We start from the raw sequence: 26,396 nt of genomic DNA, 5'->3' as shown, positions 1-26,396 counted from the left end.
TACGTAATCCTCAGGACTGTCTACTGGAAAGGAAATAAAGGAAGAAACGATGACAGACAAAATAGGAAACAAGAGTTGGGAAAAAATTACAATGATAAGGTCTTTGCTTCAAATCTCTCCAGTTACTTTATTTAAATTTCATTCAATTGGGTGGGTGGGGTGAGATGGGAAGGGGTGGGGGGAGGGGCAGGCGGGAGTATGCCCAAATGTTTGTCAAAATGTTTTGCCTAATCAGACTAATGCTGAATGCAATGATTTGATAGTAAATTAATATGCGTCTGACCGTTACAAATGTACAAACCCAATGGAAAATGTGCACATAGATCATTTGTGAATACTAGAGACAATGCTACTATTTACATTTTTATGCTCTATTCAACCACATATTGGATATTCTGACAGAGGCAACAAGAGTGCTAGCACATCATTGCAGTTTTGCAACTGTTTAAATACAATTGCATTATTCAAATGTGATAAGTTTCATTCTCACAGTACAACTAAATGATCATGTATTCATTACGTATCATACTTGGTACTTTCTGGAATAGAACAATTAGGAATGAAGAAATGATTAACTAGTCAACGAAATCTAAGCTCGTAGTTAAAAAGACAGATACATCATTCATATATAATACAGAAAACACAAGAACAGAAAGCCCTACATACATTTGCCATGAAGGCAATGTTTTGCAAAATGAAAATAAAAACGCGAACTTGCAACAACTAAATCAAATATATATCACTTATGTTATCAGGTAAAACAACAGTCATACCCCTTAAGAGTTACATAAATCGTACCCTCTTTAATCAAACCAACCCAAAACACCTCAACGTCTCTAGCCCACGGGTGGCACGCAAATCCAAGACATAGTAATATTTTCGCTTATGGTGCATTAAACAGTAAAAGAGGTTCAACCAGTGAGAAACTATCAACTTTAATTTAATTTCCAAAATTGATAGCCATGACAAAAAATAAGAAGGGATATGAAAACCAAGGTAAACTGTCACTCTCCACTAGAGATGAGAATCTGTGCGCTACTGTCAGTCCAAATCAGGAACACCATCACATTTGCCATAGCAATAATGCTGGGAACTTAACATAAATTTTAATTTACTACCGAAAGAGATGTTCCAACAATAAAAGCCACTTATAGAGACAATAGTTCACGATTTTTGCCTTTTGCGCTTCATGACATTTTATAAACAAGAAGTGTTACCAGTTATGGAACATTGGAGTATCGTGAGATGCTAGACACAAATAAACCATGGGTGGGGAGTATAATCACATCCCCACTGACAGAAAAATTCACATCATCTCCACCCTTTAAAAAATTCTAGTAATTAATTTACTGAGTCCTTGAGGACACGATCCTGCTTGAATCCTTTACCAATGGAGTGAATGTGAATGCTGACAGTTAATATGAGATTTGCCCCATTTACATGGACAACTTTTCCAATGCTTTTGCTACATACAGTACAGGCATGCACAAACACCGTGTGTGTCCATGTAAGATGCCACAAATGCTAGAAGTTCAGTCTCTACCCTCACTTCTCAACTGCAGTTGTGTTCTGGTCCAAAAAACTATTTGTAAATGCATGACTTAACAAATGCCTGGAGTGTGCTCTCAGCTATTGAAGTGTGGATGCATGGAAGGCAAATGGATAGTCTATACTGACAGGCGTAGTCCATTTTGCAGCACAGTTACAGCCATGGAAAAAAACGTCAGATGGTAAATTATGTGATACATTTGCACGAAGACTGTTATACACAGATAAAAAATAACAGACACACTGAATTTCGTACATATTATGGTACCAAATATTACAATATCTGTACCTATAATCCTAACACCCTGTGTATCAGGATGCAACCAAAGACTTTGTGGGGGAAGCGAGTTCTGAGTACATGCAGTTCCTTTCCAAAGGAGTTAAAGAAAATTTATTAATCAAGAAGTAGTGGTTTGTCCAAAGATGACTTGTACAAGCCAAACTTGTGGTATTTTGATTTACTGGTGTTTACAAAAGATCAGGAAGAACTAACCAACAGCATTAGTAATATTCACTGCAACACTAACCATGAATAGCAAGATGCAGGAAGAGTGACGGATGAAATTTCCACTAAAGAGTGCATTGGACAGAAGACAAATGAAAAAAAAGGAGAGAGATACATTGTTGTAACATATGTAAAATTGTATTTAGTTGGTAATGCTGCACCTCCTCCAACCATATCATCTTTCGATGCTAGTTCGACATCATTACGGAAGTACACCGCATAATCACTGTAACTCCGAATAGTATCTGGCTCTACATAAGTTGGTCATATTTCCTCATAAAGGTATCTCACTTCGATATCAGTGGCACAATTAAGTTCGAAATATAGTCAAATCAGGCACCATCCATCCTTAAACAATTTTTAAAATCAACATGATCATTCTCACATCGTTTGCATAATGACTTAAATGATGTTGTTGATGACTCATGTGCAGGATGCCCTTCAACATCAAAAATGGATGAAAATATTGAAAAAGTAGTACTCCGATTCAATCTAAGCATCAACTGCATATTCAATCGATTACTGAATATGTAGGAATAGAAAAAGAATATGTAAGGCAAATTTTACCTAACCAATTTAACACGAGCAAATCGAGTGACAAACTGGTGCCGAAAATTCTCGCAATCGAACAAAAAGAAGCTCATGAAAATGTTTGTACTGACACTTTGAAAACCACTGACAATAGTCCCAATTTCTTGGGAAGAATGATAACATGTGATGATTCTTGGTTTCTCACTTATGATCCAGAAACTACACACTGACCACGCACTGGAAGGGCCCAACTTCACCAAGAGTGAAAAAGCTCGAATGAGCAAATCAACATTCAAAGCAAAAGCAACAATAATTGTTTTTGCCAATATTCATAGCATTTTGTATATTCACTGGGTTCCTGAAGGTCAAACTATTAATCAACAATACTACCTTGTGATTCTTGCACAACTCCATGACAAAATAAATAAAAACAGCCGGACTGTTGAAGAACAAGTCATGGGTTTTGCATCAAGGCAATGCACTAGCTCATACCACATTGTCTGTTGATTTATACAGGGACTGGCAGTTTCCCTGGACAGAAAAATATATAACATATCACACATAAATAGGTGAAGAAATGCACTACTGTTCAATAACACTACTGATGAAAAATTACTGGAAACAGTAGCTACCATAAAATACCTATGAGTAACCATGTGGCCCTAAAGTGGAATGACCACATATAACAAACAGTAAGAAAATCAAATCCCAGGCTGAGATTCATTGGAAGAATATTAAGGAAACGTAATTTAGACATGAAAGAAGTGGCTTATAAAACACTTGTATGGCCGATTCTTAAGTATTGTTCATCAGTCTGCAACATTTATCAAGTTGGATTAATAGAAGAGGGAGACAAGGTCCAACAAAGAGCAACGTGTTTTGGCATAGGATTATTTAGTTGGAATGACAGCATTACAGGGGGTGCTGAACAAACTACAGTGGCATACACATCAACAGAAGTATTGTGTATCATGGAGAAATTTATTGTTGGAAGTTCTCAGAGACCATGTTCTGGCAAGGGTCGGACAACCTATTACTTCCTCCCACACATTTCACAAAATGACCACAATGAGAAGATCAGAGAACTTAGAGCTAACATGAAGGTTTACCAAAAATCATTTTTCCCATGCGCAATTCATGTATTGAACAGAGAAGGGGGAAAAAAGACAGTAATAGCAAAAGTACTTTGCACCACACACTGTCACGTAGTTTGCAGAGATTAGATCTTGATGTACAAGCACAACATCTCTAATGTAGCATTTTCTACTTAAGTTTGATGAGCATCTCTGTGACATTCTAACGTCTATAAAATGAAACTGGGATGAAAGTTGCTCTTCTTCTTTGAATCTGCTATATTAATGCTATGTGGTGAACACCCCATACAGTACTAAAGAACACTACAAAGTAGCATTGAAACTACCCTCTTAATGAGTGAAGTACATTTCCTTAGAATCATACAATTCTTGCACCTAAATTGGAAGAGTAGCAATGGTGTACAACAGTACATTAGTACCACTGGGTATGGTATAAAGATTTTCAAGGGACATATGGTTTAATTCTTTCAAGAAGCATCTTCATAAATCCGAAATCTCATGTCTGTTCCAAGATTTAAGCAATGTTTTGAGATATTATGGAGCACATCAAAAGAATTATAATAAAGTAAAACCTACTGCATTCCATGCAGCTTTATGTGGTTCTCCGTTCACTTTCACATTGTGATTTACTGATTAAGCCACATACATCAAGCCATTTCTACATAAAATTACCAACATTCAGATATACTAATGGTTGTTCAAAAACCATGTTGCAATGTTGTCAAAGTGCAGGTAATATGGCATGTTAATGAAATCAGCATGAGCATTTAACTGTAAGCAAGCTTTACTACTACTACTACTACTACTACTACAAAATGTCTCTGTCTTAAGTAATGCGTTATACGTTTGACTAAACTGACAATTAACACTGAATACATTGAACTAAAGCTCACTGAATGATGGAAAACTAAATTATGTTGTGACAGATACAAAGCTGGCCAACAAACACGAAAGAGGAAATATACATGTTTAATAATAAACAGAAGACTGAGTGGGGGGGGGGGGGGGGGGGTAGGAGGACGAGTTGAGTGGGGTGGGAGTGTAGGAAACAAAAAACAACAAAATGTGAACAACATAGAATTATGGGCAAAATAAGGCTGTTCAAGAGAACCTTAAATAAATTTCATCTACAAAGTGGCAGCACTAATTCTCTGCCCATACTGTTTTCCCCAGCATCAGCCCTATATTTTGTGCACCCACTAAGCTTGCACAAAGCACATAATTGCTTTTATCTTTCTCAGTAAATGTTTTTTCCTCTTTCTCTTTAGCTTGACACTGTATTGTGTCACAATCTGCATTCGAACTTATACTTCCAAAATCAATCTCTCTCTCTCTCTCTCTCTCTCTCTCTCTGACTGCCCATGCCATCAAAAATTATTCTATTTGTAAAAGTTTTATGAGAATCAAGCTTGATAAAGATTGATCATTTGCTCAGTTTGGCACATACGGAAGAAGGAATCCGTAAGGTCATTGTTCACGGAACTATTACAGCATTCAGATAAAGCAATTCTGGGAAACTGTGGAAAATGTTATGGCCAGTTATTAGAAATGTATTCCTCCCAAATAAAGGTTCACAGTCTTAACCACTGCACAACCTTGGTAAATAAGCTGATCACTGGCTACCCTAAGAAGCATTTCACATTATGTCTCATAGGTTTGCGGAATGGAACTACATTAAAATTATGAGGGTACTAAACCAAGCTTACTTAAATGATTAAAAACAATGTATATAACCAACATAGAAACTAAAATAACTACCATTTACAGTACACACAAACCAGACTAGACCACACCAGAATTGGTCATACCAGAAACGACTAGGCCTCTGGAGCCAAGCTGTTTGCTGAGTTTCTAACATCATCTCAGTTTCCAACTTCTAGCCATCTACAGACGCATTAAGCTGTGTAGTGAAGAACATTATCTTGCAAAGTGATCAAACTCCTCATGAGGATAATGACTGCATGTGGGTGAATGACATCTCTGAAGAAGGAGTCATAAAGAAATTAGTTGAGGAAATCTTTTACACAAATTAATCATTCTGGAGAATGCCACAAAAATATTCACCAGACTGTAACACTGTACCCTTTCACCTCCACCACAATTTGTTATTCCTACAGCAATCGTTGAGGTGTGTTTCACCTCTTATATTGTTTTGCAAATACTCATCAGACCCGCAATGAATAACATGACTTAGCCAAGAATTGTCCTTGTCAATCCGTAACAGTCCAGAATCAATTGTTTCACAAATCTTAGATGATATACCACATCTAGCACCAGTACAGACACAATCAGGCAGCCTTGGATGTCCATATGGAAATGGGCTCAATGAACAGCTGTGATAAGCACTTGTTTGTGTGTCTCCTGGTATATTTGGAAGGTGGACTGTAACCGTAAGGCATGCTGGCTCACTTTCATGAACAGTAATCAATGTTCACTCCACAGTATCTACAACGGTTATTTATACGATGATGTTATTCACAATGCAATTTCCCCCACAGAGGTGCACAATATGTTCACATACTTTGTCTGATCAAAAATACTACTGCCATTGGTGCCAATCCAATGGATTATCCCATCTTGCAATTCTGACCTTTTTTTTCCCCCCCCTCCCCCCCCCCCCTCCCCCCTTCAGTACCAAGTGGTGAACCATTCTGTACTAAATTTCAGGATTGTTCCATCATATCATTCTTCCTTTACTTTTCTTGTGCATAGTTGGGTTAAATCAGTTATATTACTGTTTTCCTCTGAGCTGCAAATAGTGTTCTCATAACCAAATTTAATATACACATGACTGTATTTCTTATTCCAGTCTCACCCCAACTTGGTAAAAGGTCTTGTGGAAAACAATATTTCAAATAACATGGTCATTTGTGTCTGACAAAAGGAGTCCAGTTTTCAGCTTAACAGACAGTGAGACTTTGTGACAATAAAAACTGTAACTCAAATGACAGTTCTGTAAATGAACTGTGCTCTTCTTCCTCTGGCACAATGCCAGAGGGGGTTATGGTGCTTAGCGTGCGATCGCTGGTGGCTTTCGGAGAGAAAGGACATACTAGCATACGGGCAGTTGGTGGCAGGTGGCCCGCGTGGACAGCCACATTTCGCGAGCGGGATTGTATCATATGGTGAGGTGTTTTGAGGTGGGAAGCCACACCTCATAGCGGTTTTCGATTGCGACTCATCCAGAAGTGCATTGAGGCGATGTGCCTGGAGGTACTATGTTCTGCCGTTTGTATTATCGAGTTCCTGGCTTCTTGTGGTAAGATTGCTCTTTCCTAATGTATTGTACCCCCACCCCCTTAAAGAGGTCTTGGGGGTTTAAACTATGGCTGTTGCTCGGTGAAACTGTGGCCGTTGGTATTCGAAGCTGCCCCACGCAGACTAGACGCTCAGTTGCGAGTATGTGCCGGTCGTTCGCTATTTATTTTGCTGCCCGCCAGGTTGCACTGACGAGATTGCCTCCTGGGAGAGTGACGCTCACCTTTTGACAGTTTCAGACATGCCAACTTTCAAAAGCGAAAAATCACGAGAATTTTAGTGGTGTACTATTGCGAATTACAACACATTCCTGACGATTAAAGTTGCAATAATTCAATACCTGTAACAAATCAATTACATTTGCTTTATTATTTACATGTAAATGGCGATTAATGGACATACCTGAGCTTTGGACTGTATAATTTATCATTCAACATGCTGAACAACATGAATGATGAGCTCTGCAGGTTTCTTTGGATTCACACACATTCAAGTGAAGCACTCTCGAGAGAACTACAGTTCGAAATTACAATCCGAGGACACAAATTAATGTCTATTAGATTTCTGTTTTGATATTGGCACAGTTTTCGCATGAATAAATCACTGTTAAATGATCAAACGTTTTCATTTCATAATGCAACCCATATTTGCATGGCACCAAAAGCCAGACAGTTTTTTAATGGAATACAGAATTCCCGTAAAGTTGAAAGTAGATGCTCAGCAATATTAGCTCCAGTGCCATCCCCTTTTAAATTAGGCACATAGAGTAGGCAATTTTGAATTTCACAGAGTTCAGGGCTGAAGAACGAAACAATAATAGGATATAACCTAAGTCCGTTATATTACTACCATCGGTAGCAATAGTGAATGGATTCGACTGCAAATGCGTAATAATTTTCGCTTTTTCTTCCATGCACATTTCCGTAAGGATGGTAGTTGTTTTTGTTCTGGCGCACCCATATCGTTCCACAATTTTGGAACTGGGAAACATTTTGCGAAACACAGGCCCAGCGTGGTCAGCACAGTTTATAGTCAAGTAATGCTCTACAATAAATGAGGTAAATAAAGCCTCGGCATTCGTCACAGAATCTATGTTTTGGGGTTTACACGAGAAGTTAAGTTTCTGGTTCTGCTCTACACAATGGACACTCTCCTTGTGCTTTTTAGTTTGCACATGTTTAAGAAAGTCGCATTTCCCACCATGAGCCACTTCCTTATACACATTTCTGAACACTGCATTGTATTTCTTCACCATTCTGCACGAAAAATAGTCAATACCTCCAAGATACGCAGCCAACAACCTGAGCAGGGGGAGGGGGGTGGGGGTTTACAAGGGAGTCAAGAATGAAATTGTCGAGCAGAGGGGTGGTGAGGGGAGTGTAGTAACCCTAAATATTTTTCCCCATGAAACATCTATCCTTCTAACTTCCCCCTAGGCAGCTTAATTCCCCCTATTTAGAGGGAAATCCCCCAACTTGGCAACACTGCCTTGTAGACACAACAACACTAATCACTTCACTTGGAACGACTATCGACTACTCCTTGTCCACAATAACTTTACGATTGCGATGGTGCTACCAGAAGTGGAGGAAATTGGCACTAGTTGAAAAATATTCATTCGTCTCCAAACACTGCCAACGATAAGTTCCTTACTTCCTTATAGATGTGAAGCGCAAGCACCGCCTACTGCCGCTACCGACAGCCACCGCACGAATATTCCAAGTTGACATAGACAAGTAGCAGCCACACCTTGTCATCCACCAATATATTGAAGGCGCAGGATTTTCAAATAGTAAGGAAGGTATTGAAACTGCTCTGAAAATCGGCAGATCGGGCATCACGGTCGGGAGATCGGGAGGAAGAAGGAAAAATCTGGAGTCTCCCGCTTAAATCGGGAGAGTTGGCAGTCATGCCTTTTGTTGTTAACGTACACTGTTGAATGACGATTTGTTTAAGGCAAGCAACAAGAAGAGCCTTTAACAACACACCATTGAGTGTTCAATGAGTGTACAGATGAAATTACTGTTATAACCAAATATGTTGTTGCTCTGTGATTATTAATAACTTGGCAAGATTACTACCTTTCGACAGATCGCCGCTGATATTTCGTGTTGTTATTAACGTGCACCACTGAATCACATTTTCTTTAATGGCAAGCCACAAGAAGAGCCTTTTGACAGAGCGCCGTTGAGTGTTCAATCAGCGCACAGTTAAAAATACTGTTATTACCAAAAGTTTTACAGCCACTATATACGTATAATGTATGTATATGCTGGGTCGCAGCATGTCTGGCGACTAAGTACTACTGTTGTTAGTAAAACCTGCTATTTGTTGCTTCAACGATTATCTTGTTGTAGTCCTTCATCTATGGCTGTTTATATTTAAAAGGTAAAATAATTCTGCACATTTAATAATCTTACCCGCAGCAGGTTTACCTGGTAGCTTACAGCCATCAGCTGTAGTACTCTGGGCTTGCTGCTTGGTTGATTACATTTTTCTAGATTTATGTACATACGTACTGTTTAACTCTTTTATATACAATCTTCCAACTAAAGGTTTGGGAAGACAAGAAACGTCTGTATTTATGATCACTGCACGGCCGACATTGGTTTCCGATGTTCTGCACCCAACCATGATCTTGTACCCTGTACCTTGGGCGCATATTTTGATTGAGAGAGTTGCCTACTCTGAGGCGTGCCACTTGCTATCTCTGTCGGAGCCCATATTGCTCGATCCCCCGGAACTTGGCGTAGCCCTCCTACTCCCCTACCTACTTAACAATAAATCCAGACTTGAGTAGGGCTGTATTGGTAAACACACAGAAAGATACATAAATACTGTATTCGTGATACCAACAGCACTTATGTCATCTGCAGTGTTTAATATCTGAAATGCTCTGATCAAAATTGTATTAAGTTTTTTGTACTTATCACTCCATGACGTGTATTCCTTAAAATGGGCACTTTTGCACTACTTATTTAACTTCTTTAAACATCTTCCCCATAACAAAACATCATATTACATATGACACTTGAACACTCAGTGTTGTTTTAAAATATAAAAACAAGTTTTTTTATAATTTGTTTTAAAATTAAATTTCAGTTTATCTACCTTTGTCAAAAGTTAGACACATCCAAAAGACTCCGGTTAACAAATTTTTGTGAGACAATCTCACGCTAAATTACCTGTTTTGTTAATCAAAAACAATATTGAAATGCCATTCCATGTAACATAGAAGATGGAAACTATACAGCTTAAAAACATTATCAACATGATGTTACATTATTATTTTTTGACCTATGAACTCATCTTATCGATACAAAATTACATAACTGAGTACATACAGTTAAATCAATGGCTCCTTCCATTTAAAACAATAGTTTAATTTGTTAAAAACAGGTGCAAATCTACTGAACTACATAAGCATGCTGAAAACGATAGATTAACACACCAGTTAGAGAACACATGCACTGGGTATTGTCACGTGAAGCACAACATGCTCTTTACGATGGCATACTGCACATACTAAAAAGAAGGCATGCTGGTCAGCTTATAAAGCATTATTCAATAAATAAATATCTGTCATGCATCTGCTACTCTAAATAGATAGTATCTATAGGAGTTCCCAATGATCAGATAAAGCAATAATTTCCTCCTCACGTGATAAAAAGCAACAACAAATTTCCAGAATTCAGGAAGCAGTTCCATTCAATTACAAAGATTTTAGTTAGCATCTGTGGTAGTGACATGCATGCCTGAGAACAAGCTCACCGAATTTCAGTGTGTTGAGCCCGTTCCTGGGCCTTGTGTGCCAGTAGGAGGAGGCTGCATCGTAGCATATGGATGCTGGTGGAGATGGTGGTTGAGAAAGGGACCAAAACCAGGTGTGGCAGGTCCTCCATAGTATGCAGGATCCGGGCCAGGATAGCTCGGCCGTGGGCCATACGTGGTTGGTCCATAAACATTCTGCGTGTAGAACCCACTGGCAGTACTTGCAGTGTCAGATCCTGTAGCACGCTGATGAGTGCCAAGAGCAAATGTGGATGGCTGTGGTGGCTGTGGAGGTGGTGGTGCTGGGAATGTTGGACCCATATCAGTAGGAAAGCGCTGAGGCTCTGGTCGGTGAAATGCACTGTACGCAGATGCACTGGTGTAATCTGTGGCACCATAGCGAGTGGCAGGATACCCAGTATATGTTGTTCCCGGTCCTCCGTAAGTTGACGAAGGCCCATTAGGCCTTAATCCTGTAGTTGCATAACCAAATGGATCAGGAGTAGTTGCTGGACCACTATAACGACAATTTGCTGTCCCCGGATATGCTTCATACGGATTTTGGTGACCGCTGTACGGTTGAAAATTTTGAGTTGCTGCCGATACTACAGAACCTTGCGCAGGAGGCATTGGTGTTGTTGTTGTACCAGCATTAGCATATGACGGTGTCATTTCTGGAGCAGGTGTCGAACGAGCACTGTTGTTGCCGCTTCGTGTGCCGCTAGCAGCACCCGGACTGCGAGCGTCATCTACCGTAGACGATGGTGACTGCTTCATGTCACGTTTTGAATCTCTAATCTCTTGATCTTTACGAATTGTTGATACTGGTGTTTGCTGGGTATGACTTGCACGTCCAGACATGTGCTGCATTTGTCCAGCAGGTGACGGCCTGTCTCGTAAAGTGCTATCCTTCACGCTCTGTTGAGCATTTTGAATAGTTCGATCAAATCTGTTGTCATCACCAAATGAACCCCCAAATTGGTTGACGTTCACTGATGATGCTTGTTGCTGACCTCCATAGTATGACTGACTTCCGAGATACTGCCCATAAGGTGCACTATTATATGTTTGGACATCCTGTGAGGATTTTGAGGCATCTAATGTTTGATATGTAGATTTTGTTTCTGAAGAACTATAATTCTGTCTAGTTTGCTCTGATGACTGGAAATTTTGCTTGTTAATGTCTTGCTGAAAGTTGGATTTTGATGCATCCCCATGTGAATAAGACATTTTAGGTGATGCCAACTGCTTGAATACAGGTTTCTTCATCTCATGGCCTTGATAATTTGATTTAGAGTGTTCTGTGCCATGATACATGGATTTTAGTTGACTAGGCACTGAGTAATTTGCTTTAGCTGAATCCGTATTATGAAAATTGGACTTTGATGAGTCAGGTTGGTGTTGCTGATAACTAGACTTGATACTGTCAGTACTGTCAGGTTTTGTCGAGTCAGCTGCACTGTACTCAGGTCTTAAATGTTCACTGTTTTGGTATCTCTGTTTTGAAATACTTAGGGAGCCTGTCTGTCTATCAGTCAGCAAACTGGAAGAGAAATTTGTAGTTGTTCCCATATGTTGTTGGTTGTTTCCATAAGGTCTCATCTGCATTTGAATTTCAGCTTCGTAACTGCCTGTGCATTCAGAGATATTCCTCTGGACAGATTTTGACACTCTAATTTTTTTATTAGGTGGGCTGTTATCCCCCAGAATTTGTGTACTACTTGGGAAGTTTGTTGCAAACTGCTTACTCTGTGGTTGCTTCCCACATACATATTCTACTCTATCTTTCTTCAGTTCTCTGTCATCACATTCACTTTCTTTGGATTTGCACTCACTCTGGTAAGTTGTAGAATGGGAACTCTGAGATCCAATTTCGTTGAAGTTTTCAATAAGACTATTTTGCATGTGATTTTTATGAGAAGATTCTCCTGAATGGCATGAAGAGCTTCTACTTCTTTCCTGTCCAGAACACATACCAGATTGTTCCTCTAACTGTGGCTGAAAGCCTAGAGATGATCTCATTTGCTCTGTACGGAAGCTTTTTGCAAGTGTTTCAGACATGACAGATTGTATACTGCTATCTAAAGTTGTATCTCTTTCCTTTGTCTCAATGGGTCTTTGTGCTGCAGTAAATGTACTTTCATAGTTTTTAAAAGAACTCATTCCCACTTGTGAACTAGCACTGGTGTTTACTGTGCCTGAAAAAACTTCACTTTCTTTTCTCATGCTCTCTGCAAAGGACTTTGTAAGTTCAATAGAGTCACTGAAACATCCACCATCCTGATTTCTTTTATTCACATACTGATCTTCTTTTCTTCTACCTATTTGCAGAGCATCACAAGCACTTATTGCATTTTGCAATCTATCATCTTTTTTTCCTCTTTCCGTAAATGCTCTATGAAGTTCTGCAGTTTCACTAAAGCACTCTGAGCTTTGGCTGGTTTTCTGAATATCAAGGTCTTCTCTCTGCCTCCCTAATTCCAAAATCTCATTTGAATTCAATGTTGATTCAAACTGATCATCACCTCTTGCTGTTCTAACTGTCATACCTTTCTGAATTCCAAGAGCTTCACTAAATTCCCGGTCTTGCGACTGTCTTTGCATATTATAATCCTCCCTTTGCCTGCTGATTTGAGGGGTCGAGTTGGCTGGAAAGGAAGCACGGAATCTTTCATCATCGTGCTCTAAAGTGCCAGTGTGTGTACCATGCTCTTCTCTCTGTGCTTTTGTACTAACAGCATTACAGTGGCCATCATCTTTTTGCTTCCGTACTGATTGTTCTCCAATCTGATTACTATTGGGTTTATTGTTATCTGTGGCAAATGAAAGGAAGCCAGCACCATTTGTGCTAATATCTTGCGGTGCCGTTTTCCTAACATCATCTGAACTGGAATTGTTTGGTAAGTTTCTTCTGTCACTGTGCTGATCGTGACTTGATCTCCACAAATCTCCCTCTGATATAGAACTATTCCTTTCAGATGCATTTTCATTGGTATTACTAACTCTTCCTTTACCAGTATTGCCAAATGACAAATCACGTTCCCGGCATATGCCATCTTGATTATCAGGACCAGCCATTCCACGTAATTCTAGTGCTGGTGACGGGCTGTTGGATGTACTGCTACTCCCTTCGGCAGGTTCTTCTCCACTTTCACGAAGCACTGGTGTTACCACAGCAGGAGTGCAGGTAGATCCACTGTTATGTTGGGAACGGTTTCCAGATCCATCACGGAAGAATGGTTTAGCTGTTGCAGTTGGTGCAGAAGGTGTTGCTTTCTGCTGGAAATATGGCCTCGCTTCACCTGTTGCCACAGGCTGAGTTCTTGGGCGCGCACGTCCTGCCGTTCCACCCCCTCCCCAGGAGCCTTTGCTTCTACCAGCTGAGGTTCGCACCCCAGAAATGCCAGTAACCCCACCAGTTGGACTGACACCCTTTGGGATGATTGTGATGGCCGAGTTGTTCTTCAAGGGCAGCACGTTGCTCACCTTTTGTGCATTACGGTTTGCTTGGGCAGCCAGGTTGGCCTCTGCAACATCATACTAGTACTTCAAGATCTATAAGCATTCACGCAGATTATTGTTACATATCTCCCATCTTCTTTCTACATGAACTAAAATAATTTCATTAAACTATTTACTTGCACTGAGTTACTGGTAACAGCAAGGAAATGAAAATTTCTGATAATATGTTTTAATTTCACAACTAGAAGGAAAGAACATAACACAATAAAAATTAGGCATTGGTAACCTGGTCTGAGTGTTGGAATATGTGATAACTCTCACTATTTTACAAATCATGTCATGCATCCCTAAATTAACAATTCTCAGTATATAAATGGTAAAAAACAAATTCCTATGAGATCACAGAGTAATACTGAATGTTTTCTGTATTTTTGGAGATTCATCTTTTATCTACTGTAAACATTTCTTCAAAACCTGTAGTAACGACCATACACTAATCAACAAAATAACAGGGAAAACTAAATAAATCAATGTTAAACTATAACATCATTCACACATATAAGAAATTTATTTGCTAAAAACAGTTACTATGCTATCTTAAGTTGATTTGTACATTTCTCAAAACCAACAGCAGACTCGCAATCCGATTTAGAATAACAGTTTGAATAAAGATGGTCAATTTTTGCCCATAATTGTCTCACACCCAATAAACGAGCTAGATTATCAGATGACGAACAACAGGAATTAAACGTGCAATTGAAACTAAAATGTTGTTACGAGATCATACAGAAACTGGGTATACTTTTCCGCTGTCTGTAAGGCATTTGATAACACTCATTCTCTCTTTATAAAACATTTCATAAAACGAGTAAGAACATATCATTAATACAAAGATAATGAGAGAAACACAAACTGAGAATGTAGTATGGAGGGAGTAATTGCTCAAAACCTTACTGAAGGAGCCATAAATATAGTAACGGAAGTTCTGGCAGAATATAAATAATGTAGAAGTAAAGTAGACCACTCACCAAATAGCAGAACCATTGAGTCATCAATTCACACACCCAAAGGGAAAGAGAACTTGCTAGCTTTTTGAAGAAATTCTTTGTCGAGCGCGCGCATACTCACTCACACACGCACGCACACACACAAAACTGCGGCAATAAACTGTGACAGCTACATACACAATGCCAAGGATCACATTTCGACAGGTGGACGAGGGTTGGGAGGGGGTTGTGTAGGGTGTGGTGAGCAGACGGATGGAGAGGTGAGAGACAGGAAGAGAAAGGATACTTAATGGCTCGGGAGATGCAACAGGCTTTCTGGCTAGGGGAGGTGGCAGTGGGGAGAGGGATGGCAGGGGGGAGAGGGGTGGCAGCGGGGGAGAGGGGTTGCAGCGGGGGAGAGGGGTGGCAGCGGGAGAGAGGGGTGGCAGGGGGAGATAAGAAGGGTAGGGAGGAGAGGGGGAGGGAAGAAGGGTAGGGAGGAGAGGGGTAGGGAGGAGAGGGGTAGGGAGGAGAGGGGTAGGGAGGAGAGGGGGAGGGAGGAGAGGGGGAGGGAAGAAGGGTAGGGAGGAGAGGGGGAGGGAAGAAGGGTAGGGAGGAGAGGGAGAGGGGTAGGGAGGAGAGGGAGAGGGGGAGGGAGGAGAGGGAGAGGGAGGCAAGTGCACAGGCTAGCCATGTAATTTACAGGTATGGAACCTATGATGTGCGATACACGATGAAGGTGAGGTGGGGGCATGGAAAGGAAGAGGGGTGACAGAACGAAAGAAGGTTGTGTGAGGGTGTGGGTGCAGTGGGTTAGTAGAGATTGGGGCCTGGAGTGTTGCAGGAGTGAAAGTGTGTTGCGAGGTTAACTCCCACCTGTGTAGTTCAGGAAAGCTGGTGCTGGAGGGAAGGATCCAGATGGCCAGGGTTGTTAAGCAGCCACTGAACTCAAACATGTTGTGCTAGGTGCATGTTGTGCTGCCGGGCTGTCACCTTTGCTCTTGGCCTTAGTTTGGCGGTGGCCATTTAATCCAGGGGACAGCTGGATTGTTATGCTCCTAAGATACAAATCTGTGTGGTGACTGCAGCAGTGTTTGTATATGACATGGCTTCCTTCACAGGCTGCCCTGCCTCTGATAGGACAGGACAGGATAGGATAGGATAGGATAGGATAGGATAGGATAGGATAGGCTGGGTGGGTGGATTTGGTAGGTATCACATCTGGGCCTTTTTAAAGAGACATGACTCCAACTGCAAGTGTTGACGCTGGAAGTGACATAGGAATGAACCAGCATTTGGGTAGGCTGGGTGGGTGACAGAATGCCACTTTAGGAAGGGTGTGAAGGATCTCAGGTATCATATCTCTCGTTTCTGGGCATGACAACAGGTAAAGCCCTGACAAAGGATCTGCTTCAGTTGTTCCAGTCCAGAATGATATTATGATATATTATGTTATGAGAGATGGGGGTGGGGTGTTGCTCCTTTGTAGTTGGTTCTTGGATGTGGTGAGAAGATTAAGGGTGTGTGACATTATGGAACAGCAAATCTATTTGCAAACTAGGTTTAGGAGGTAGTGTCTGCCTGTGAAAGCCCTACTGAGACCTTCAGCATACTGGGGAGGGAATTCTCATCACTGACAGCTGTCAAAATGAAGGCACTGTTGGTGGATGTGATAATCAGATTGGTGGAGGTCAGCGTCCATGAAAGTGGCATATTGAGTCACAGAGAACCAGATGAAGCAGAAGGAAGAAAAGTGGCATATTGAGTCAAAGAGAACCAGATGAAGCAGAAGGAAGAGATGGTGTTGAGGTTGTGGAGGAATGAAGATAAGGAATCTTGGCCATGAGTCCAGATCATAGAGTTATCATCAATGAAACAGAAAGTGTTTGGGAGGCTATAAAGGTTTCCTTGAGATGATCCATAAAAAGGTTGGCATACAAGAGTAGCACGTGGGTGCCCATGACTGTGCCACAGATTTGTTTATATACCTTCCCCATAAAGGGGTAATAGTAGGATGTAAGGATGTAGTTATAGGGTGCACGAGGAGAAATAGTGCTCAATAGTGACAAGGCCATGGGCATGGCGGATGTTGGTGTATAGGGAGATGGCATTAGCAGTGAAGAGTAGGATCCAGGTGGAAGAGGAGTGGGGATGACGGAGTGTTAATGAGGAGGCTGGCCTTGCCCATTCACCCTGTGAGTGTTTAGGTGGCAGCTACATCAGCAGCACCTGAGCAGATACACTGGCATCAGTGGTTTGGGGTGGTGGGGTGTACTACTTATCGAGAGCTCCAATGTTAGTGGAATAGTGTCCAGGGCTGGAAAGAAACCCACTGTGCACTCAGTATATCTGCCAGGGGAGGGAGGGGGTGAATAATCTGAGATGTGGAGGTCATGCCTGTGGCTATCAAGGGTGTAGGGTTAAGTCTTGTGCAAGTGGTTGCTCATGTTGGCACCAATGATGTATGTTGCTTGTGTCCTGAAGTCACCTTCGGTTCATATGGGTGGCTGATGGAAGTGGTGAAGATTGCTAGCCTTGCTCAGAGTGTGGAAGGAGAAATCACAATTTGCAGCATCATTCCCAGAGCCTGGTTTGGGTCCTTTGGTTTGGAGTTGATTGGAGAGTCTCAACCAGAGGCTCCGTCAATTCTGAGTCTCGGCTGCAGATTTCAAGACCTGCATTATGAGGTGAAGAACTGTAGGACTCTCTTTGATAGGTCAGAGGTGCAGTACACAAATGAAGCAGCTTCAGGGCTTTTTCTTTTCTTTTCTTTTCTTTTCTTTTCTTTTCTTTTAGCTAGGCAGTAGTCCTCTAACGAATGCTCACCAGCCAATACACAGAGAGCAAAATCGGACCACTTACAAAGTAAAGACACTTTGACTGTCAAAATTTTAACAGTAAACTGCAGAAGTATTCATAACAAAGTACCTGAATATTGCCCTCCAAGAAAGTTGTCGTGCTCCAATTATTCTCAGAACCGAGGGCTGGCTGAAACCCCAAGTAGAAAGTTCTGAAATATTTAGTGAGGCATGTAACTTTATTGAAAAGACACATTAGGTACCATAGAAGGAAATATTGTGTCTATCGAGGTCAAAACTTAGCCTGAATGTGAACTCAAGTTAATTCCACTGTGACTGTTTTACAAAAGTCTACACTCAGCAGGGTATAAATACCTAGAGAATGTAATATTTGCTGGAGGCAACTTGAACCTACCCTGTATAGACTGGTATGTCTATGGATTGATTGCACATGGCATGGACAGCTAGGCTTGTGATGTATAGGTTGGTGTATAAGTTCTTATCATTTTTCCTTTCATGTTGGTCTTCTGGTTGCCACAGATTTACTTATCAAATGTCATTTTTTATTTGTAGTTAACTATTGCCATTTGAGTTTAAATTTTGTTGTTTTGTCATCTGGAGATAGTGAGTGGAGCTGTGGATGTTAGAATGGTGTGCCATGTGGAGAAATTGGCACATTTCCGACAAATTCTTCTGTTTGAATTCAACAGAGGAATGATAACAGCGGAGGCAGTCAGAAACATTTGCGCCATGCATGGGAATAATGCCACTGGACACAGCATGACAAGAAAATTGTGTTCTTTGTTTCATGGGAGATCATTCTGACATTAATGACTCTTCACATTCAAGAAGACCTTCAGGGTTTGATGAAGATCATTTAAATGCATTAATCTGCTATGATCCATGTCACTCCGCCCTAGAACTGGCAAATTTGGTGAACTGTGATCATTCCACCATCACGTAACATTTGCATGCAATGAGGAAGGAGCAAAAATCGGGGGTATGGATACCACATGCTCTAAGCCAAAATCACAAAAATCTGCAGGTCCCATACGTACACCTCTGCTTGCTCATCATAGATTGGCTCATGAACTACACTGACCATCCCTATACTGTATCATTACTGGTGACGAGAACTGGTGTCTTTATGCTAACATACGGAAAAGAAAGGAATGGTTTGAGCTCAAAGAGACCAGCAACTTCCTGTACAGAGACCTGTGTGCGTCCACAAAAGATAATCTTATGTATCTGATGGAACAGTGACAGTGTGGTGTACTACGAATTGCTTTCCTGATGTGTAATCATCATTGCTGACATTTGTTGTCAACAACTGAGATGTCTTGCAGATGCAGTTTGAGAACAACAACCAGGAAGAATGAATGAAGTGATGCTGCTCCACAATAATGCCTGCCAGCATTCTGCTAGGAATACAGGAGTCAGGTTAGGAAGTCATTCCTCACCCTTCTTATTCACCTAACGTTGCACCCTCAGAGTTTCACCTTTTCTGTCAAATAACCTTCAAGGAACTTCCTTTTTGGATGAAAATGCATTCCAAACGTGGTTCAACAAATTCTTTGCCTCAAAACCAGATGATTTCTACAGTCACAGAACTGAAAAATTACCTCTGCATTGGCCAACTGTTGTAAATAGTGAAGAAGAATATATTATTTCCATTATGTGTATCTGTTGTGCCTATTAAACTTATGGCAAAATGCTACAAACTTATGCACCAACCCAACAGTTTCGAACACATTTTCCAAAAACTGTCTTGAGCAGTTAGTTCAACAGCTTATACGAAATGGAAATATAATCTTGTAACTACAAATAGGCTGTCTTTATCAACAGCGTAAGTATAAAGACAGGAATTAGCAATCACATCATCATGATGACGATGGTTACTAAAGTTAATAAATGTATCAAGAAGGTTAGTAGTGTATTTTTACTTGAAAAGCTTCATAGGATCCCACTTGGACAATGAATGGACATCACTCACTTCCAATATGATGGACCTAGAGAAATTATGAGAAAAGTTTAAACTGATTATAAATACACCTCTAATAAGTGCCCGAGTACGTGGAATAAAGACATAAAAAATCCACTGTGGTTTAATAACATAATGTGGAAAATGCTGTAGAAGTACTGCGTGTTGACTCCTGTATGGAGGATGCAGCAACAGGCATACTGTGCATTGATAAGCAACTGAAAGAGTTGGAAAGAAAAGAGTAATCAGGTCCAGTTTCACAGTGACTACTCTGCGGCATTAGCCCCTTACTTAGTTTGCATTTATCAAGAATCTCTCATCCGTCATAAAGGGCCAAGCAAATGGAAAAAAGTGCAGGTGACTCTTGTACATGAGAAGGGTAAAAGAACAAACCCACAAAATTATGGACCAATATCCATAACACTGGTTTGCCACAGAATTCTTAAACATATTCTCAATTAGAATATAATAACTTTCCTTGAGACGGATAAGATCTGTCTGCACATCATCACAGATTTAAAAAGCATCACTCGTGTGAAACTCGGCTTGCCCTTTTCTCACATGATATCTTACGAACCATGGATGGAGGGCAACAGGCAGATTCCATGTTCCTAGATTTCTGGAAAGCATTCGATACAATGCCCCATTGCACATTGTTAACAAAGGTCCAAGCATACAGATTCGATTTCCAGATATGTGTGGCCTGAAAGATTTCTTATGTAATAGAACACAGTGAGTGTTCCTAAATGGCAAGTAATCATCAGAGACAAAGGTATCATCAGAAGTGTCCTAGGGAAGTATGATATGACTGAACGTATTCTCTATATACATAAATGATCTCATGAACACTGTGAACACCAGTCTGCTGCTGTTTGATGATGACACTGTGGCGCACAGAATGGCGTCACTGCTGAATGACTGTACGAGGATACATGATGACTTGACAAAATTTCTAGTTGATATGATGAATGGCAACTTGCTCTGAATGTAGAAAAATATAAGTTAATACATATGACAAGGATAAACACTCTCATAACATTTGAACATAGCATTGGTAGTGTGTTGCTTGATACAGTCATGTCGATTAAATGTCTAGGCACGAGGTTGCATGCGAGAGCAGTAGCAGGGAAAGCGAACAGTTGACTTCAGTATACTGGGAGAATTTTAGGAGAGTGTAGCTTATCTATAGAGGTGACCGTGTATAGAACACTAGTGTTTAGAATCCCCACCAGGTTGGATTAAAAGAAGACATCAAAGAAATTCAGAGGAGAACCGCTAAATTCTTTACCAGTAGGTTTCATCAACACACGAGTATTATGGAGAAGCTTTGCGAACTCAAATGAGAATCCCTGGAGGGAAGACGATGTTCTTTTTGTGAAACACTGTTGAGAAAATTTACAGAACCAGCTTTTGAAGCCTGCTGCAGAATGATTCTACAGCCACCAACATACATTTCACATAAGAACCACAAAAACAAGATAAGAGAAATTAGGGCTCGTAAGGAGGTGTAAAAAACAGTCATTTTTCCCTCACTCTACTTCCCAGTGGAGCAGGAAAGGAAATGACTAGCAGTGATACAAGGTAACCTCCACCACCCACCATAAGGTGGCATGTGTAGTATGGATGTAGATGTACATGTAGAAATGTTTACTATCTTTGATGTGAGAAGCTACCTAATTCATCACACACTTCACTAACAATATCCTTATGCATAAGTACTTTCCCTTTGAGGGGAAGGTATAGAAACAAATCTGGGGCACAGCCATGGACAAATGCATAGTACCCTCCTATGCCAATAGCACCCTCCTATGCCAAACTTTTTATGTGCCATTAAAGAGAACGTTCCTCACCTCCCAAAACCCCAAACCCCTCGTCTGGTTCACGTTCAATGATGGTATCTTCATGATACGGACTCAGGGACTGGACCTTATCCTCATTCCTCCGCAACCTCAACACCTGTTTCACTCATTTCACCTGGTCACACCAACGTGCCACTTCCCTGGACACTGACCTTCAGTTCTCTGATGGCTGCATCCACAGCTCTGTCCATATTAAGCCCACTAACCAACAAGAGTATCCACATTTCGACAGCTATTATCCCTACCACACCACAAAAGCTCTCCTATACAGTCTGGCCATACGTGGCTGGCATATTTGCAGTGACAAGAATTCCCTTGCCTAGTATACTGAGATACCATAAAGGCCTTCATAGATAATCACTACCCCTTAGCCTAGTTTGCAAGTAGATTTCCCATTCCAAAACATCACACACCCATAATCTTCCAACCACTTTCTAGGAAAACTCTCCCCCATAACCCAATATCACCCTGGACTGGAACAACTGAACCAGATCCTTTGCCAGGGCTTTGATTATCTATCATCATTGCTGGAAATGATGGACATACTACCTAAGATCCTTCACAGCCCTCCTCAAGTGGCATTCTGTCGCCCACCCAGCCTATCCCCAAACCATGGCCCATCCCTGTCACTCTCAACCCAACCCTCTGCCTTTGAAAGACCCAAGTGCAATACATGCCCAATCCACCCATGCAGCACTTCATACTCCAGTCGTGCTGCAGGCATATCCTATCAAATCAGAGGCAGGCCAACTTGTGAAAGAAGCCATGTCATATACCAACTCTGTTGCAATCACTGCACAGATTTTTATGTCGGTATGGCAACCAACCTGCTGTCCACCACAGTGAATTCCACATCCAGACTGTGGCCAAGAACAAATGTGGCCACCCTGTGGCACAACATGAAGCTGAGCACCACATGTTTAAGTTCAATGGCAGCTTCATAACCCTGGCCATCAGGACCCTTCCCTCCAGCACCAGCTTTCCTTAACTACACAGATAAGAGTTATCCTTGCAACACACCCTTGCTTCTGCATCCCTCCTGGCCTCAATCTCTGCTAACCCACTGCACCCACACTCTCACCCAACAGCTTCCCATTCTTTTGTCCTGTCACCCACTCCCTTTCCATGTCCCACCTCACCTTCATCATGTACCACAGCTTCCCCTTCTTTTGTCCTGTCACCCACTCCCTTTCCATGCCCCACCTCACCTTCAATCATGTAGCACAAATCACAGGCTCAAGTACTTGTACATTACATGTCTAGCCTGTGCACTTGCCACTATTCCTTTAGCATTTCTAGCCAGCAAACCTGCTGCCTCATTCCCAGCCACTTGGTACCTCCCCCCATCCCCTCCTCCCCCCTCTCCCCCACCTCTACCCACCCCAATTGACACAACCCCAACCCTACCCTAGTCCATCTGCTGAAATGAAATATTGGCATGTATGTCCAACCAGCACAGTCTACGGTTAGCAAGTTTTCTCTCTCTTTTGTGTGTACCTGTTGTCAACTCAATGCCTCCATTATTTGGTGAATGGTCTAACTTACTGATAAATTATTTATTGAAGGTTCTCTCAATAAACAACAATTTACATAAACAGCAGAAAAAACATAACAACATCTTTAGGTGCGGATTTTTAAGACAGAATCCAATCTTGTGGCCATTGTCTCACTTCATATTTTTATCTATTATCTGTGTGTTTAGCAGAGCACATTAAGTCACATAAATGCACATTGGAAATTATCTTTTATGTAGAATTTCAAACTGTCACTGATTTACAAGAAGTGTATGTGTCACCTACTCTCAAAGATGAAAATAACAACTGTACACTTGACAGCACAAAAATTGGCTGGCAGAAGCCACAACCACAATTAAAGACCAATACAACACCGACATGAAATAAATGTGACATGCAATAATTTTCTGTTTACCAGGGGAACATGCGGACAAGGAAATATTACATCAAAAATTACAGGAAACTAATCTTGTCAGGATTCCACATCTGTTCAAAGAAGTCACAAAATCCGTTTTGCAATCACAATATGCTGGTATTATCTATAGATGTAGCGTATGATAACTGAATAGATAGAAGTTTGTAAATGAATACTGTAGCTAAATAAACAGCTTTGTCCTCATGCTCAAATTGATGTGTATTTCTTTCTTTTTTGCCATAAGATACACGTCATCTAGTTCAACAATTCATTGTCTATGAAGCTTTCCATTTTATTATATGAAACACATGCTGATGATGTGCTGCTGATTTGCCACAGTAGACAAGACAGAATTTCTAATATAAATCAATGGAGTCACTTCTGGTGGAGAATGAGCTCCCTGGAGTAAAAAAATTGAGTCTACTACCTATTTTGACAAAATACGTGAGAATTATTTGCACTGTTTTATTGCTACTAAACATTAATAGACTGACAGTTTGTCATGGAGAGTTAAGTCTGCAGGTGCACCATTCACTCTATAATAGCCAATCACAGTACAAGGGCAAGGTCAAATATCTGCACCCCATCGCTTTCAGTTCGGTCACATTATTCGTGTGCCATGCCTCATAATCAACAGGCTATTTGTCCCACCTCATTCCTCTTGTGAAGGAAGGGAATTTGACAGTGTCAAAGGCCAGAGCACAGTATGGCATTCATGGACATCCTGTGCAACGACGGATAAAATATTATCAAGATACTTAAGTATCAAGATGAGGTAGGGGAACCAGACACTGGCATGCAATACCACCTGTCCAGGATACTGAATTTGTCAACAAATCATGGCAAATCCTTTTTTAACCTCAGTGTATTTGAAACATACTACTGTGTTCCCCAGGTTTGTGGATATGGTTGAGCATCAGCTTTGAGAGTCTAGACTACTGAGCAGGTGTGTAGAACTTGTGTTTTCTGAGGACAATGTCAATAATGACTGGCGGAACATGATATTTTCTGATTAATGGGTATTGTCTTCAGCAAATCACGGTCCAGTACGACTATACAGGTGTGCCCATCTCCACCCCCAATACATCCACGAGTCATCTTGCATTTGCACCATTTCGCCATACCAGTTACACATGCATGCACACTACCAAGAGTTCTGATTGGTGCTTATTTCCGACTAAACAACTGCCAGAGTTGAAATCAAATTGTCATCATGCATTGGCACACCACTACGTCAGAAATGATGAAGCCAGTGACTGATGTGACATCAACACCTGCAGCTGACAACGTCCCAATCCCACACATTCTGTTGAAATATACAGGGGATAAACCATCGGCCATGCTGAAAGCCACACAAAGAGGTTGCAGTGGTGCGCTACTGCAAGGGGTGATGGCAGCCTGCTGGCACTGTTCTTCACCACTCGAGCAGCTCACAACACAGTGAAGGAGCTTCTGTACAACTTCACTGTTGCAGAAGGCACCTCCACAGGAGATGTGAGACAATCAAGGTCACCATCCGTGGCCTCCCCTGGCTCATAAGAGAAAGAAGTGGTCAAGGATTAAACCGACTTGTCTTCTTCAGAGTTGTGACCTCCATCAGGTCAGCAGCAAGACACGAGCACCTGTCTACCTGTTCGTGAACACGGCCTGGCACCAGAAGAGCAGGAGCAGCTATCGAGTCTAGTGGTTTCGGCGTATCGATGTCGCAGTCTCGCAGATGTCCTCCGATGTGGATAAAGAAGAGCAATGCTTTTCATGTCAGCAACTCGGTCATGTCACCGAGTACTGTGGCAGCGAAGTGGCATATGTGAAGTGCACACAAGCACACGAGATGCGTGCCTGTAGCAAGCCAAGTGACATCAATTGACCTAAGTCAACTGCTGCAGCATAAAAATTGTAAGCTTTTTTGGCTGCAGCTATATCGTGGGCTAATACCACGTAAAGAAGAAGATGAGGCAACTGATACACCACAGAGGGTTCGCCCCTCGACCCAGTAAGAGTAGGGCAGCCCACTGCCACACTAGTCAGCCACGACAACCGAGATGACAGGGGGGTGAGCCAGTACACCACAGAGAGCAGCAGCACTGACCTCCACGTAACAGACATTGGCAACGACGTGCGAGACGTGTGCTACTGCAAACAAACCCATCACCACCTTCAAAGCAGCCGTGGCAGTGGATAGGAGTGCCCTGACAGCTGCCCCAGCAGCAAGACGAACGAAACCTGCCACCGGCTGCAGCAACTGCACTAGACCCTCGCACACAAGCTTTGAGCTGTCACAGAAGAAACATTCCTGTCATTATCCCCTCTATGGAGCCAAAGATAGGGGGTGGATACCACCATGCAGACAATCACCTCTTTGGCCACTGCAGAGATGCAGGAAACTACAGAAGTGACTACACAGACAGAGAGGGGCCAGCAACCATGCAGCAGCCCATTCCCAATGCCATCTGTGCCCAAGGACAAGAGGCCAGCAGCCTCATGGTGGGTGCTGCCAGAGCCGTGTGTTGTGACATCATTCTCCAGAGCATGATCACAGTGCCACCACCCACCTGCCTCCCTCTCCCACACAAGGAGTCCATGTCACCAGTGCTGAAGATGACTGCCACATTCCTTGACGGTGGTACCTATCCCCATTCCTTCAATCCTTACTCGTTCAATTATCCTGACCAAC

At 41.6% G+C, this 26,396-nt stretch overlaps 1 protein-coding gene across 1 annotated transcript in view; it reads right to left on the bottom strand.

Annotated features, from left to right (window-relative positions):
* Nucleotides 1–26,396, bottom strand: part of LOC126184039 (uncharacterized) — a 497,397-nt gene that overhangs the window by 6,207 nt on the left and 464,794 nt on the right. The window contains exon 24 of the mRNA XM_049926396.1: nucleotides 10,708–14,234. Within this exon, the coding sequence (XP_049782353.1) occupies nucleotides 10,714–14,234 (3,521 nt within the window). The 3' untranslated portion in view covers nucleotides 10,708–10,713. The remainder of the gene's footprint in view (nucleotides 1–10,707; nucleotides 14,235–26,396) is intronic.

The sequence above is a fragment of the Schistocerca cancellata genome, chromosome 4 (genome assembly GCF_023864275.1).
Source record: "Schistocerca cancellata isolate TAMUIC-IGC-003103 chromosome 4, iqSchCanc2.1, whole genome shotgun sequence".
NCBI lineage: Eukaryota > Metazoa > Arthropoda > Insecta > Orthoptera > Acrididae > Schistocerca > Schistocerca cancellata.
This window is presented reverse-complemented; position numbering and strand designations above follow the sequence as displayed.